Here is a 15,311-nt window from a genome sequence, read left to right on the forward strand (position 1 = left end):
CTGTGGAATTTTCTCAAAGCAGTGATGTACAGTACCACATAATGCAAGGCTGTAGGAAATTGGCTGTAGGAGAATTCTAGATCTTCAACACGCTGCTCTGCTAATCGGACAACTTACACTAGGAGTGTACATGGCCCTGAGGGTTCAAGGTGGCTGACATTCCGCAGTAGTCAACAGGCATTTGGAGAAAACAGGCAAAAAAAACTACTGTAGTACAGGTGGGTAGCTGCCTATGCATGTGTAGGCTGCAAAGGAACAATAGGTTTATTCCATGCTGAAAAAAAAGAAGAAAGAAAACAGGTGTGGGCTGAAGAAGGCTCCACGGCCGAAACGTTGTGTTTTCTTTCTTCTTTTTTTTCAGCATGGAATAAACCTATCACTTGTTCCTTATAAACCTACTGTACTTGTTGCGCAAGGATCACTTCCGAAGAAGCAAACGAACTGCAATTCTAATAATAAACCACTAGGTGTCCCTATTAATTTGGGTAGCCGAGCTGGACTTCAGATTTTTTCAAACCTGAAAATGTGGGATGGGTTTTATGAAAGACACCTGGACAATCTTGTGATCGCTGGATTGGATCTAAATAGCCATAGTTAAAACGAAGATTACCTTGTGTTTAACAAACGTGTTTAACAAATACGCAGCAACATATTTAATGGTGAAGGCATATTAGATTAGATTGTGCAAGCTAATGGAAATCGAAACACGTTTCTGAGGCTATTGCAAATATAGAAATGCAAACAGCGCTTCACCTTAAACAGAAAATGTACAGTTTTCCCCATTAGCAATTGCGTGGATTATTGTCATAAAATAATAATATTTCATTGAATTTATAGAGTGCATTTCAATTAGGTATTTATTGTATTCTTTCTGTTATTGAAAAATCAGCTCCAACAACCCCAAAGAAGCAGGTGTTGTGTTTACAAAAAGTGTTTTTGTGGTAAAGGTTCTAAGCAAGAAGTGTTATTTTTCACACTCGTTGCCCTTAACATGCGACTTTCTTTTTATCGTTGTTTCCTCTATCTTTAGCTGTACAATTGAAATCTAAAGTCATCTGAAACGAAAGATTTTTATCTTTGTGCAAATATTAGTACCGTCTAAAACTAAAGAAAAGAATAATTACAGTTGCTACATATACACATAGAACTGAGGACAATCCTTGCTGGACAGTTGTCTAGAGCCCCCTCTGCAATGTACATGCACTTTAATGTTTTTAAATGTCTAATAGACTGATGATGATTATTGTTATTTTGTAGTATAGGACAAATTCCTTAAAATGGTGTCATAATCATTTTATGGACCTTTTTCTGTGTTTATTTTTTCCTCGAAATGTTGTGATACTGTGTTTTTTACCAGTTGTATTCGGAGTGTGCTGTATGTTGCACTGCTTGCTGTTTAAATTACCGTCTTGGGGCTGAATAAAATATTTAGAGTTGAACGCATTGTCGGCTAGCCCTCGTGTCCGAGAAAAATCCTTCCAAGAACCCGATGATAAGCGATAAAAAAAACAATATATCTGAAGGACTGTAGGCGCTGCGTGTTTAACTTGCACCGCTGCTGGGTAAAAAGAAACGAACAATTCAGCCTTCTCTGCTTCTCTTTCACTCCAGTTCATTCATCGTTCACACCACGGCCTCCTATCTCAACTTTCCTTCCACTTCCAAGCGCGCTCCTGTGCGAGGAAAACTAGAGGTTACGCGCTCGAAATAGCGACGCACGGACGCGCTCGTCGGTCCCCCCCGTCAAGGGAACGTGCGCGCACACGTGGCCCGAGGAGCCCCCCCTCCCTTTAATGAAAGCTGAGATTGCGGGGAGAGAAAAAAAAAGAAGAGACGATGAAAGGAAAATGCTGTGCGGTTACATGGAGGCGAAGCTTTAGGAATGTATGTGCAACGTTGAAGTAATACCCATAAACGGGAAAGGAAAGTCGGGATTGCGTTTTTATACTACAATCCCGTTCTCCCCCGCACGTTTAGCGGGGGGCTAGGTTAACTTCGCAAGAGAAAAACCGGGAGAGGAGTGGAGTGGAGAGCGGAGAGAGAGAGAGGGAGAGGGACGGGGGTGAGCCATCAAGCAGTATGCTTCTTTTAGGAGCAAACTTTCGCTTCGGAGGAGGAGATCAAGAGTAGAAAAAACTCGGATCCGAGACGCTAGAGATCAGGGCGGAATTGCATCGAAACAGCCCCCCCCCCCTCCTCCTCCTCTCAGGAGATCGCTGTTTTTTTTTGTTTTTGTTTGTTGTTGTTGCTGTTGCTGTTGCTGTCGTGGGCGATGTTGTTGCTGGCGGAGGCGATCGGCGGCGGCGGCGGCGGGTCAGGGTCCCGGGGCTGGCCGGAGTCGGAGCTGTTCCGCTGGAGGCGAGAGGGCTTCCTCGTCCTGCTCCTGCTGGAGGCGGCGGCCGTGTGCCTCGCCAACCCCAGCGCTCCCGGGATCAGCAGCAACAATCGCCCCAGTGTCAACGTCTACATGAGCGAGGAAGAGGTGAAGAAGCTGCTAGGTGAGACGGAGCGGAAAGAGGACAGGGCTAATATCGAGGTGGTGGTGGTGGTGGTGTGTGTGTGTGGGGGGGTGATAGAGAACTCAGGCTGGCACTGCGTTGTTTTGATTTTTTTGGGGGGGGGGAGCGAGGTCGTACAGAAGCACCAACTTCGGATCGCTCGGATGGCGCTGCTTCTCGGTCGCTCCGCATGCTTTTAACCCCCGAGCTGAACAGGTCTTGCTTTGCCTTTTTTTTTTCTCCTTGGCTTGTAATTTGATGGGTAACGTGTGTGTAGCCTGCTTTTAGAGGGCTGTGCGAGTAAGTCGGGAAATAAGCGACTTGGACCCATTCTGGTGGCTGAACTTCCTTATGTGGAAAATATTAGCAGGTATTTAGAAAATTTGAAGCATGATTCCCCCCCCCCCCCCCCTCCAAAAAAAAAAGAAAAGCCTTGCAGTTTTGGAAGGGGTGGTCATTAACAGGATGCAATGTGGAGTGTTTCACGTCTAGCGTTAGTTACGCTGTTTGTGTTACTTGCTCCAAGCCTCGCGTAGAAATAGTAAACACATCCCCTGCCACTTGTGGTCTAAACCTGGCGGTCTCGCAGAAGGGGAAGGTTGCTTCTTTTTTTTTTTAGGCAAAATCTGGTGACGTACGAAAGCTTTAGCCCAGCGCAATGGGCAGGGAGAACCGATCCGTTGTCACGACCGAAACGCAGCAGATGTCGCGACCTTGCGATGGTGCGAGAAGTTTGAAATGCACCTACTCGGACGCGTCAACTTGTCCCGTGTGAAGGCGCGTTTGTTTTCGCCGCGTGATTTCAAGAGGCAGGTTTCATTCAAAGTGGTTTAACAACACGGTGCTTTATCCGGAGCTGCTGGGGCGCAGAGTGTGTCGAGGCATTAAATACTGGTTCATGAAGATTTGGGGGGTGTTGTGTTGGGATTCCCGTAGCACACGTGTTGTTTTTAAGTGGGTCTGGAACGCAGGTGGGAGCGTTTCTGGTCTAACAAGGTTATTAGCAGGTAGTCTGCCCCGACCCGCTGTTTTGTTTTTAAATGAGTTGAGATGCTTTTTACACTTTGAAGTACGGTGAGGGTTTCTTTTAGCTCCGCTCAGTAGTCAACAAGGAAGAAAAGAAAAAAAAAACATTGCACTGTGATGAGTGGGTGGCGCCAGCAGCCCAGACACAAGAAGTATATGTATATTTTATTGAGTCGTGTTTCAGGGTTGACAGCTCTTAATCAGTTACATTACATTTTTACAAAGTATTTAATCGATTTTGAACGGGTCTTTGCGTGGTGTCAGTAGAGGCAGAAGCCTCATGATTTCATCGTGACAGCGGCCATTAACCTCCCTGGCTTGTCTAAGCACCTGAAGTTTTTTAATCTTCTGGCCCATAACTCATATTTGTGCCCTCTAGGTCTATTTTTTGTTGAGTGTGAAGAAATGGTTGTGTTCATTATTTTAAACACCTGAGTCATATGTTCCCATTGTCATTGGTAAAATATTTTCTACCTGTCATTCACAAACATACTTTCGAATGCTACTTCTTTTATTCTGGTATAATGTAGTTTTAGTTTTTGCACAAAGGCTGGTTTAGATTATGTTATTAATTGTCCACAAATTCCTTATTTTAGATTTACATCCTTCAGTTATAAGTATTGAAAGGGCTCTGAATGAAAATGTTTTTTTATCCTGTTGAGAGTGTAGGACTTCTTCCTCTTAATTTACAAAACATATTTAAAGTTTTGTTTTGTAATTTTTTTTTTGTTTATTGATGTTTGTGCTGTATCGTTTGCCCTTGAACTTGGAAAGGAAACGAGGAAGGGATTTTCTTCCAGACTAAATTTAATCAGATATTTATCTTAGGGTAACTCAGAGCATTTTGAAATAGAAAACATGTCAGTCCACTCTGTCATGTCACAGAAGTCATGTCAAAATAAAATCTGTTGGTAACATTTATTTGAGCTGTGCTTCAAATAGGCACAACTTGTCACTTTAATAAGAAGCACATGAACTGGGGACAGTGACCCATCTGAACACAGATGAAAATATCTTGCTACCAGATCTGAAAGCCAAATTAACTACCACTGGGGATTTTATAAATACATGTGTGTCTACAGCCAAGAATCGTTATCTAAAATCTCAGCTTTAAATTACAGTACATCGCCTAACCAGAATACAATGGACTAGTTCCAAATACAGTATTAAAAATATATTGACTGACTTTAATAAATCTCCTTGTTTTTTCATTGGGCAAGTTTATTGTGATGCCCTTTTGCTGTGGAAATTAAAGAAAGTCACAGTGATCAACAGTGAATTGTATTTACTTGGGATAGTTTTAAAAACCGGAGGTCTGGTCAGCAGTTATTTTCTGCTGATGGTGGGGTTTTAGGCTGTGTGGAGGATGTCCAGATACGATCCTGGACAGAACAATGTCCTGATGCCTCAGGGTTCTGCATGTCATTCATGTTCAATCCAAGTGCCGATGAGACGCGGTCCACAGAACCACTGCGGTGTTTTGGTGCTGCGAAGATTTGGAGCGCAGACCAAACATCAGAAGAGCCCACTGCTGTTTAGGTGTTCAGGAGCCTAGTGTCTGAAAATTGCGTCCACAGTTGTAGCAAAAGCACTGGTACCCCTGCCATTTCTAGACACCCTGAAGCAGGTAGGCCCAGTCCTGATCCTGGATAGCTGGTGTAACGATGGGTTCTCTAAGTTTCTTGCCTCAAGCACCTCGAGGACAGGAATGAGTTGTTGCATCGATTAAAATAAGCCAATACTGATGTGATTGGGGTCATTAAGAACCTACAGCCCTTGTGGAGGTGGGCTCAGTTGGAAGTACCAGCTCTAAAGAGGTGAAGATCTCTCCAGTGCTGGTAGTACCACAAAATGTTTTCTATTTCAGCTGTTGAAGGGTAGAATATCTAAGCTGACTACAGTTGATATACTCCTTCCAGCTCCTCGTAATTCAGTGAAGTTTTTGTATTACTTTGGTGTTACTGAGAATGATACATGCTCCCTGTGCCCATTTAGTGTTATGTTTTGCCACAGTGTAATTAAAAGAAAGTCAGTTTGAGTCTTGAATCTTAAATACTTTGTTTTGTGCATTGTTTGGGGTCTTCTTAGGTGTCTTTTTCCCTCTATATCAGTGATCGTTACCGAGTAACTTAATCAAACACTCCAGGGTCTGAATCTCTGCTGTTTGTGATTGGGAATTAACGGTAAAATAAAAAGACAGGAGTGGCCTGTACTAATTTACATGTGCAACCCATGATTCTGAATAACTGAGAAAAATTGTAGTCATTGCTATACTAGGAAAACAAAACCTATGCCTCCAGGCTGCCTGTATAGGTACCTTAATTAATACCAACAGGGGAATACATTTCCAGATTGAATTATACGCAGAGTATAACACAAAAAAAGAAGTTGAAATGGTCAGAAATATACCCTGGCAGCAATACAGTGTACAATAAAAACCCCATTATGTGGTATTTGTATGAATGGCGATCATTTGAGTCTCTGGTTTAGATTTAGCAATCCTTTGTGTTTATTTCATTGATGTGTATTGTTTCTTTATTGCTAGTGGGGAAAAAAAACATGGTCAAGCTCATATGTGGAGTGATGTCATGAAGTTTTGATTACTGTGCTAATATACCCATCGTCACCGAAGGGAGCCTGTTTTAAGGGCCCTTCTTTCCAGCAGTACTGTATACTAGAGCCACTTGCCTGTGAGCATTCCTTCTGCAGACCCATGTGTGCTGCAAAGACAGGTCGGGTTAGAAAAATAAAAGAGCTAAGCCGAGGAGTGAATTATCTAAAACATTTACTTTACAGTTTATCTTGCCGTGATTGCTGTGACGCCTTGACCCTGCCTGTAATTTAGTACTGTGAGCTTAGCTGACGGTTGAGGTTTTAGCTCTGGCCTGCTCTTGTTACTGTCAGGTTGGGTTCGGCAAGGAGGGCCTCGCCAGCAGATTAATCTCTCACAGCGGAAATTCCAAAGATATACCTTGGTCTCTAATAGCTGTGTGTTTCATTAATTATCGGGTGGTTTTCACCTTTCACTTTTCTGTGTTTTGATACCAGCTCTTTTCTTTTTTCTATGAACCAAATAAGCACCTAATTAGAATGTTACCTCTCTGGTGACACTTTTTTATGATGTATGTTTCTGTAGTTGGCCTATGTTCTAAGGGTGTATCCATGCCGGGCTCACTTCAGATGAACATGTTCGGTTGTTCACGCTTGGTCCACCTGTACTGTGTTCATTTGGAAGCGAACTAGAGTTTTTTGGGTTTACTTCCCAGATTTAATCGGATCCAGTTTTCCTGTGTTCACTGTGAAGTTATTTCCTTTTAGACCAGATGTTTACATTGTTAGTTTGCAATATTAGGTAATGCATCATAACGTAGGCGGGGTTGTGTGGTAAATTTGCTGGGCTCTTTTTAGTTTTAGGGTTTATGTTCTCACGATCTTCCCCTTTAGCAGTTATTCACGGGCATCCCTAGATCTCCGATTTACTCCTTGAAAAGTACTCATTGTCCTCTAGATCTAAGGTGTTTTTTTTATTATTAACTATCTTTGCTATCACACTTTTCACTTGTGCCCACTTCAGTAGATCAGTAGAAACTGTCTGCCTAGATCTCTCATGAAAACCACTGGTGAAAATAAAGATGCGAGAACAGAGTTAAAGGAGGTTTGAATTGGGGAAGCTGGGGGCCCGGGCTACTGGATGGCTGTGGGATTAGGGATCGTTCAGTGTCACTCGTACTCTATGCTTGAAGGACAGATGAAGCAAAGCACTCTGCAGCTCCAGTGTGATGCAAGAAGGAGTGCATTTTGTTTTCTAATTAGAAGTTTTTTAGGTTTGTGGGAAAGAGAAGTGGGAAAAAAGAGCTGGCCAAAGATAAGCTTAAAGATAGGTCATGTGATGAAAAAAACGCTGAAAATATAGAGCAGCATCAAGCACTGTTGCATAATTTTACCTTTGTTTGTCTTTCGATTTGAAGTGTATTTTGGAGCATAGTGTTTTGCTTTGACTAAACCACTTGTGCTCAAACCGCTAAGAAAAAGAATACTTCTGTTTTTTTAAACACTTAAATCACGATCCTTCTGAATTTTTCTGTTCTCTTTCTTAAAACGTGTCCTCTGTCCCCATCCCTGTTGGTCCCCTGGACATTGTGGTGTCCTGTGCTTGCTGTGGTACCAGGAAGTCTTCCTGACGGTGCTGTAATCATGCAGTTCCTTTCCTTTCTGTTCACGGTCCCATTTATAAAGAGAGCCGTACCCAGTTTGTTTGTGAAATTGGGCCGAGACCATATCGGTCCATCGAGACCGTATCCAGGGTGGGCTTAGTATGTTTCATTTGCAGTCGGACTTTTACTGTCCACACTGAGCTCCAAAAGAACAGCGCCATGCATGGAAAAAGCCCAAGTGTGACTGTGAATGTTTTTAAACATTTTTAAAGTAAAATCCATTCATCAGGCTTCATTAATGCGGACTGATAATGTGCAACCTAGCTCAGTCAGAGGACACTGAGCAGTTGAAAAACTCCACGACTGTAGTGGTGTTTAATTTCAGTGATCTCTGCTTGACTATGAGTGAGATATGAGCTGGCATGCAATGAAGTGAGTCACCATAAGGTTGTTTTTCCTCCCCAGTCCATCAGGCCTTTTAGAATTTTTTGAGCTCTACCAGATTCTAGTCTGTCTATGCCAGCAATTCACATTCAATCTATAGTACTCTTCAAGTAGTGGAATGATTGAAATTGCTCTTGGCATTTTATTTCTGGGCAGTGACTGTAATGGCTCATTAAGATGCGCTGAACTGGAGATCGGCAAAAAGTTGGCTAGAATATCATTGTCTATTGTATCAACATGGCATGTGAGAGATCTTATATTGTAAATTATTTGCTGAAGTTTGACAGATGATGCTTGATTAAAGAAAGCAGGGTAACACAAGCACTGTTGCCAAAATGTATTCCTGCTCGTGGTTCTTTTTTTTTCAAAGGGCAGGTGTTCTAACATAGCTTTTTTTGAGCAGGGATTTGAAAGTTGTTTGCGAAGTGTTTAATTATCTTACTGTTGACCTTGGGTGAGTATTGTAAATTGGTGGTTTCCCTTTATATCTCAAAGAATTTTTGTTGGTAATTGTAATGTGAGTTTTTAAGTGAGCCATTTGTAAGACTACTATTAATCATGTTGCTTGATCTGTCCGCATCTTAAATTTTCTTACACTGAAGTCAAAGTCTGGACTGTAGAATCTACTCTAACCTCTCGGAGTTTAGACACCTGGAGTATCGCATGACAAGGAGCAGTCTTTACAGAGCGCATTCCATGGATAGAAGTTCTAAGTGTGTTGTTGTGGGGAGGTTGGATGCAAGCTGTGAGTCAGAGTGGCGTGGCAGTGCTGCTGTCTCACAGTTCTTGGTGGGACCTGATTAATTCCTGGACTTGAGTATCTTCTGTGTGGACCTGCCTGTTCTCTGCGTGTGTTCACTGTTGTTTCCCTGAGTGCTCGTTTTCTCCTGTCTTCCAGATTAGAGGTTAATTGGTGTCTCTAAATTGTCCTTGTGTGTGTTTGCAGTGGAATCAAACTTGACCAGGGTTTTTGATAATAGGTGAACAGAAGATGCAAACAAAGTATGTGATGGACTGGGCTAGATCTCATTGCCTAATGCACATGGGATTCAGTGTAACAGCTTTTCACGTTGTTATCAAATCTCCTGTAAAAAAGCATCAAAGCATAGTAGTGATAATCAAGTAGTAGTTTCTATGAAGTTTGAGTTCATATGAATGTGTTCTGCTAAATTATCCAAGATAGAAATACCTTTAGAGTTAGGTCTAAAGTTAGTTTGAGCTTTAGTGACGTGGCCAGCTTGTCACCTGATCTGGTCAGATCTTGGATCCATAGCAAGGCTGGACCTGGGCAGTACTGGGTTAGGAGATCTCCATTGAAAACCGGGATGCTGTTGTAGCTAGAGGACGGGAAGGCAGTGCCAAAATTTGCAGACCAGTGCTTCATTAGGGTGAAAGGGGGCGCCATGCTGTAAGAGGTCATTAAAGAACAGCAGCTTCAACCCTAGTGTCCTGGCTTAATTCCAGTCTGGACCTGTGCTGTCTGACCTCCCTCACCCCCCCCTTTAATTCAGTTGGTAAAATAATAATTCAGTTCGCTGCTTGATCTGTTTTGTTTTGGGGCTACTGGTGCAAAATGGGTGTTGATTATAACATGCAGAAACTGCATGTCTGTGGTACATGAATAGATTCTCCGATACGCAAAGCACTTTGAGGTCCTTTGGGATGAAAAATGCTATGTGAGTGTGAGGACGTTTTATAATATTACGGCTTTTCTAAACTGTCACCTGATTCGCACTCAGTAATTCAGCATTAGTTTGGGAGTCAAAGATAAAGTATTTGATATTGATTATGATGATTCTGCACAAAAGCACCAGGGATAATTGACGGAAATGAAACGTGTTTTTTTTCTGACTGTGCAGTGTATTATATGACCTAAAAAACAGCTATCCATCCCTTTTCTAGAGACTTTATCCAATATAGCGGGGGAGCTGGAGCCTATCCTGGCAGGGCACACTGTGGATGGGTTGCCAATCTGTTGTAGGGCACATACAACATTGTAAAAACATTGTTTTAGTTGTCCTTTTGAAATATAATACTGAAACTAAATGTTTGTTTTTTTTTGCGGAGTTAATGTGGCCAGTGTAATTTAGATGCTGTTAAATCTCAAATCAGTATTTTCCATCATTTCATTAAAGTTATTTACCCGCTGCTTTTATACAAAGTGAGGACACAAATAAGGTTATTGTACAGAAACAGTATACAAGTTACAGAACTACTGCAGTTTCCGAATGTAAACATTATGTTAATTGTAGCATTTAAAGGAAGTCCTATAAAAATTGTTTTTCCCTATGAAATTGTTTGGTGGGTAAGCACTATTTAGTGGAATTGGAAACCATTTAATCAAGCTGGATGAATGTTTGATAAATTTTGAATAATGTCACGATATGTAATGACACTAGTAATATAACTGGAAGCAGGAGGAATGAAATAAGGGCACTTGGTTTGAGAACACAGGAACTCTTCAAAACGATATTGTCTTCTTCCAAAAAACATTATACTAAGTTTCTTCTTTCCTAGGGGGAATCCTCATTAAATGTTCCTGGCAGGAAATGTTTTTGCCCGTGTCAAAAAATATGACCTTGGGCAATATAATAAAATGCCTTTTATGTGCTTTAATGTTTGGAACAAGGAACTGTGATTTATGGCAGGGGAACCTGTCGATGACTGCAGAAATCAAACTGCCATTTGTGCTTTTTGTTATTGCTTTTGATTTTATTACATGAAAGACCTCTGTGGGTTAAAATGACTATTCAGTGATGTGCGGTACCTGCTTACATCCTTTCATGACTACAAAATACATGTAAATTGCCTGCTAATACTTGAAAGCATGAAAAAGTTTTTTGAATTTACGCAGGTCAAAAATGCAATATCAAGGTAACTATTACCAAAGTGTTTCAGTATATTTTCCCCCTGTCTTTTAAAGTAGAGCTAATTGTTAGGTTTCAGCATAGGAGGGATTTTGCACAAAATAGCCACAAATGATACAAATTGAAGTGACATAGAAAATAGATGGATGGATTTTCTAACCCTTAATCCAGTACACCGTTGCAGGAGGTGTCACAACTATCCTGGCAAACAACGGACACAAAGCAAGATGCAGTCCAGATGGGACGCCAGTCTGTTATAGTCTTACATGGAAAACTTTAATTTGAAAGAAAGAAACCAGTTAACCATCGTGCTGTTCTCAGCGTGCTGCTTATAAAACATTTCTAAAAAGTAAGTGTAGCTTTACTTCTTATGAATACTCCACCCTCTTTGGGATCCATCATTTGTGGTCGATAAATATGTTAGTTCCAGTATTGTGTTGTCGTGCTACCTGACTCCTGAGTATTAACATCACATTAACACGGCTTTTACTCCAGTTTCAGGTGAATAAACAGCACTGTGCAGCAGTTTACATTTTTTCCCTGTCGAAGCATGACTACTAATAATATTGAATCAGTCCACCCCAGGGGGGAGGCTGGCAGGTTTGTTAAATGCTCACGCTTGGCATTAAACGCGCCAGACCTCTGCCAGCCCCTCTAGGGGATGCACAGTTATTTAGATGACAATCTTAAAAAAATGCTTTGAGGTTAAACTGCTTTGCACAGTATGCAAGAAGTGTTTCTGTTAGTTAAAATAGTAAAAACGAACAATTATTTTTAGCACTGGGCTTACAACAGTACGTCTGCAAAATACGGTGAGTTATTGGATCATCTACGTGACTGGAATGCCAGGATGGTAACTTTCAGTTGGCATTCCAGCTGCCTGAGTTCATATTTGGCTTTTTGTTGTCTGCCTCGTCTTTTTATTATGTTTGTACTGCTGTGCCATCTCTCTTCCTTAGTGTTCTGGGGGTATGCGTTTCCTCTTCTTGTTGCTGGGGAGGGCGGTACCCTGTTTCAGAGCAAGGATAACAATTTTAATTTTGTTTTCCATATTTTTTATTTTTAGAACTGAGCAAAAAACAGCAATCAGAAATGAGATCAAAACACCCCTTTCTACTCTTCACCCATCCCCACCTACAACAGCAACCTACTCCTAAACAGGAGAGGAAAAACATACTTAATAAAAAAGGATTGTCTTTCTATCAGTTGTTTCTTCCTTCTTGTTTAGAAGCTAGGGCGCATTCTTTATTATTGCTCTTTGACATCAGACGTGGTCTCTGGTAACCATAATGTTCACATTTTGTCCTGGACTGAGCTAAATTCTCCTACAAAACCAGCTGCTTTCTGTTTGCAACAAAGAAGTCGGTGTTGTCATCACAGTATGTGTCATTTGTAACAAAAAGACAAGGTTTGTGGATTTACTAGTGTTAGAATGTGGCAGCCTCTTCTTCTCGGAGAACAAAAAAAGTCCAGTATCTGTTCTGATGTGATGAATTGAGGAGACTGGAATACCTGAAGATAATTTTGTTGGTCAGTGTTCCTATGACGATTTGAAACATTTAGAAATGTCTTTAACGAATTAAAACAAATTCCAAGTTTTGTAAACTGGTTTCTTTTTCTTTGTCCGTTATTGTATGCAAGAATAATCATTGCTAACTCATGTGGTCTTGGCCTCTCGCAGTGACAGAAGGGCTGGTTTTCTCTTTGATTAAGAAGGTGGTGCTGCTGTGTTGATTTGCCTTAGATTTCTCTTGCTGTACACCATTTAATCCTGAGCTATCTGGAGAATTTGTTTTATACATGGAGCTGTATCTTGCTCAGATCAGTGATACGCATGGAAAGGGGTATCGGGGGTGTGGACGTCCTTTTAGGGGTTGTTTGGTAGAGCTTGTGAGTGATGAGTTTCCAACAGGTGGATATGTTTTGTTCGGTTTTGAACAAGCTGAAATTGAATTAAAAATGATCAAACAGTTTCTATCATATCCCACATTAATGGTGTAGAGTATGTTACCACTATACTTTCGGGGATTGTAATTTCATCATCTTCTTCTCCTGTAATTGGAATTCCCTTTATGAGCTTGTCTGTTTACATAATCTCTCCTCGCATGATTTTCTCATTTATTAATAGAGTTAATTAGCATAGGGAAGACTATCTTTGTTATAAACACTGTGACTTTCTTTAGGCTTTAACTTTGTCCAGGCCAAAGATGCAGAGATTCCTACAGCAGGTTATTGCCACTGTGTGCGCTGCTCTGTACCTGCCCTAGTGTCTTTTTGTGCAGCTTTTGTTTCCGGAAGTATCTAATGTGGTATTATTACATGGTTCATTAAATAACTGCTGGCAGCATCTTCAGAAATTGAAATCTCATTTTGATATTTAGTAGATTTTATTAGTGCTAGCGCCTGCAGCATGGGTTTGTAGGTTTTTTTGTGAATGATTTTTGTAAGAAATGTAAGTACTTGAACTCTAAATGCTTTATCTGGGTTTCTGAGGGATTCTTTGCATGGCGAGCTGACATAGGCCATCCCACGGGAACCCCCCCCCCGCAGGATGGGCATGCTTAGATTAATGTTTTGCAATAACTGCAAATGCTCCTGTCAGGATTTCGAGCTCTGGCTGATCACTGTCGCCACTGAGGCACCAGCTATCGTCTTTCTCGGAAAGCGGTGTGGAAGACTCAGGCTGGAGCCTTTTCCATTCAAGGGCGGCCTGTGTTTTGAGGCTGGGGGGTGAAGATAGCTATACCCTGCCCTCCAGGAAGACCCCCGTCCATTCTCTCCACTAAGGCTTTTTCAGCATCCTCAAGCCATTTCCTTCTGGGTTCTCTGGGGCTTGCCCTGGGACTGTGATTCCTTTCGCAGATCTTTATCTGCCTCGGTTTCTCTGCTCTTCTAACTCTCAAACCGTGGGGCAGGAGACGAGCTGCCTTTTTTGCCAGTTTGAATTTTGTTAAACTGTAGCAAAGCGCAGCCTGTTTTTTTTTCTTAGTTTCCTAATTAATGGGTTTTTTTTCCTCCTTTCCTTGAAAATTAAGTTTGCGCTAAGGATAGGACACCCTTTAAGTTTTGTTTTTGCATTGGTAGCTGCAAATGAGTTGTGCTTATAAGAGGCATATTTATCTAGTTAGGTTTGATTGCAGTACATATGGTCATACTGTATGTGAAGTTACGTGTTTAGCCAGTACCATAGGCTTGCCTAATTGCTTCATGATTGTTTGTGGGATGTTTTTTTATGTGAAACTACGGGACTTAAGTGTTTTTATTTTGTATTTGGGCGTTGTGTACTGCAGGCTTTAAAAATTGTCACTTAAATGAGGTTTGTGTATTTCAGTGGCATACAGAAATGCCAAACACCTAAACAACTGTTGGACTCTACACCTGCTCTGCGTGGGTTCAGTACCAGGGTGATGTATATTCCTTGATCAGTTTGCCATCTTATTGACTTTCTTGAAGATCATTTCTAGAACATCAACAACTTACAATACAACATACAAAGTGTGTTCAATTAAAAGTTATGTATTCATAGCAGGGTTTCTGATACCCTTTCAGTAGCTTGACTCTTTCTTTCTACAGTGTAGCATAGCGTAGCTTAACATTAATATATCTTCCAGTTTCTACTTAAGGTACTGGACAACTTTTTTTTCTCTTTCCTTTTGTGTTGGGCTAAAAGCTACATCATTGTAATGAAACATTCACTTTCATGAAGTTCAGATTCGTTTGGAAATTTAATGCACAGTAAATGGCCACATTGATTTTCATGAAATAATCCTGTTCTGTTTTGATGTTGTTATGCCGTGATTGAGCTGAGACGATACGTTGGAATAAAGCCGACATGTGAGTGCTGATTTGGGTGGAATTGTAAGACGAAGCCTGCTTAAATAATTGTCAGAGTTTGTACGGGATGATCCTTTGCCTATATATGGGGAAATGCAGAAAAAAGGCTCTGAAAGTAAAGCACATGCTTTGTTCCAACAAGCCCCGAGCTGGAGAGTGCAGTAACAGCGAGTCTCTGAGTGAATGCGGGTCTGAGATGCAAAGCCTTTTAAAGAGCTCGGCAGAAGGCTGCAGGAGCTTTCATCTTCCTCTTGCAGAGAGCCTCGTAATTGGCTTTGTGGCCAACCTCAGCGTTTCTTCAACAGCAGTGCAATCTTAAAAATGCCGTGGCAGGTTTTTTTTTTGTCAGCTTCATTCAAGTCTGTTCTGTTATTGTTCTTTTTCTCTTGCCTGGGCCAGACCCCGAAGGGATTTTTTTTTTTAAGGTCATGTGCTGTGGGGTTAGTTTTCTCAGGCCTTGAGTGTCCCTGTCTTGAGGAAGCCTTACA

The 15,311-nt window shown here is 41.3% G+C and overlaps 1 protein-coding gene across 2 annotated transcripts in view; it reads left to right on the forward strand.

Moving 5' to 3' along the window:
- Positions 1-1,767: 1,767 nt before the first annotated feature.
- The window catches only part of ryk (receptor like tyrosine kinase), a 69,324-nt gene continuing 55,780 nt past the window's right edge, over positions 1,768-15,311 (forward strand). For both annotated transcript variants that reach the window (XM_088616630.1, XM_088616631.1), the window contains exon 1: positions 1,768-2,498. In XM_088616630.1, coding sequence (XP_088472756.1) covers positions 2,273-2,498 — 226 coding nt within the window. In that variant the 5' untranslated portion in view covers positions 1,768-2,272. The remainder of the gene's footprint in view (positions 2,499-15,311) is intronic.

The sequence above is a fragment of the Lepisosteus platostomus genome, chromosome 2, assembly GCF_059453375.1.
Source record: "Lepisosteus platostomus isolate fLepPlt1 chromosome 2, fLepPlt1.hap1, whole genome shotgun sequence".
NCBI lineage: Eukaryota > Metazoa > Chordata > Actinopteri > Semionotiformes > Lepisosteidae > Lepisosteus > Lepisosteus platostomus.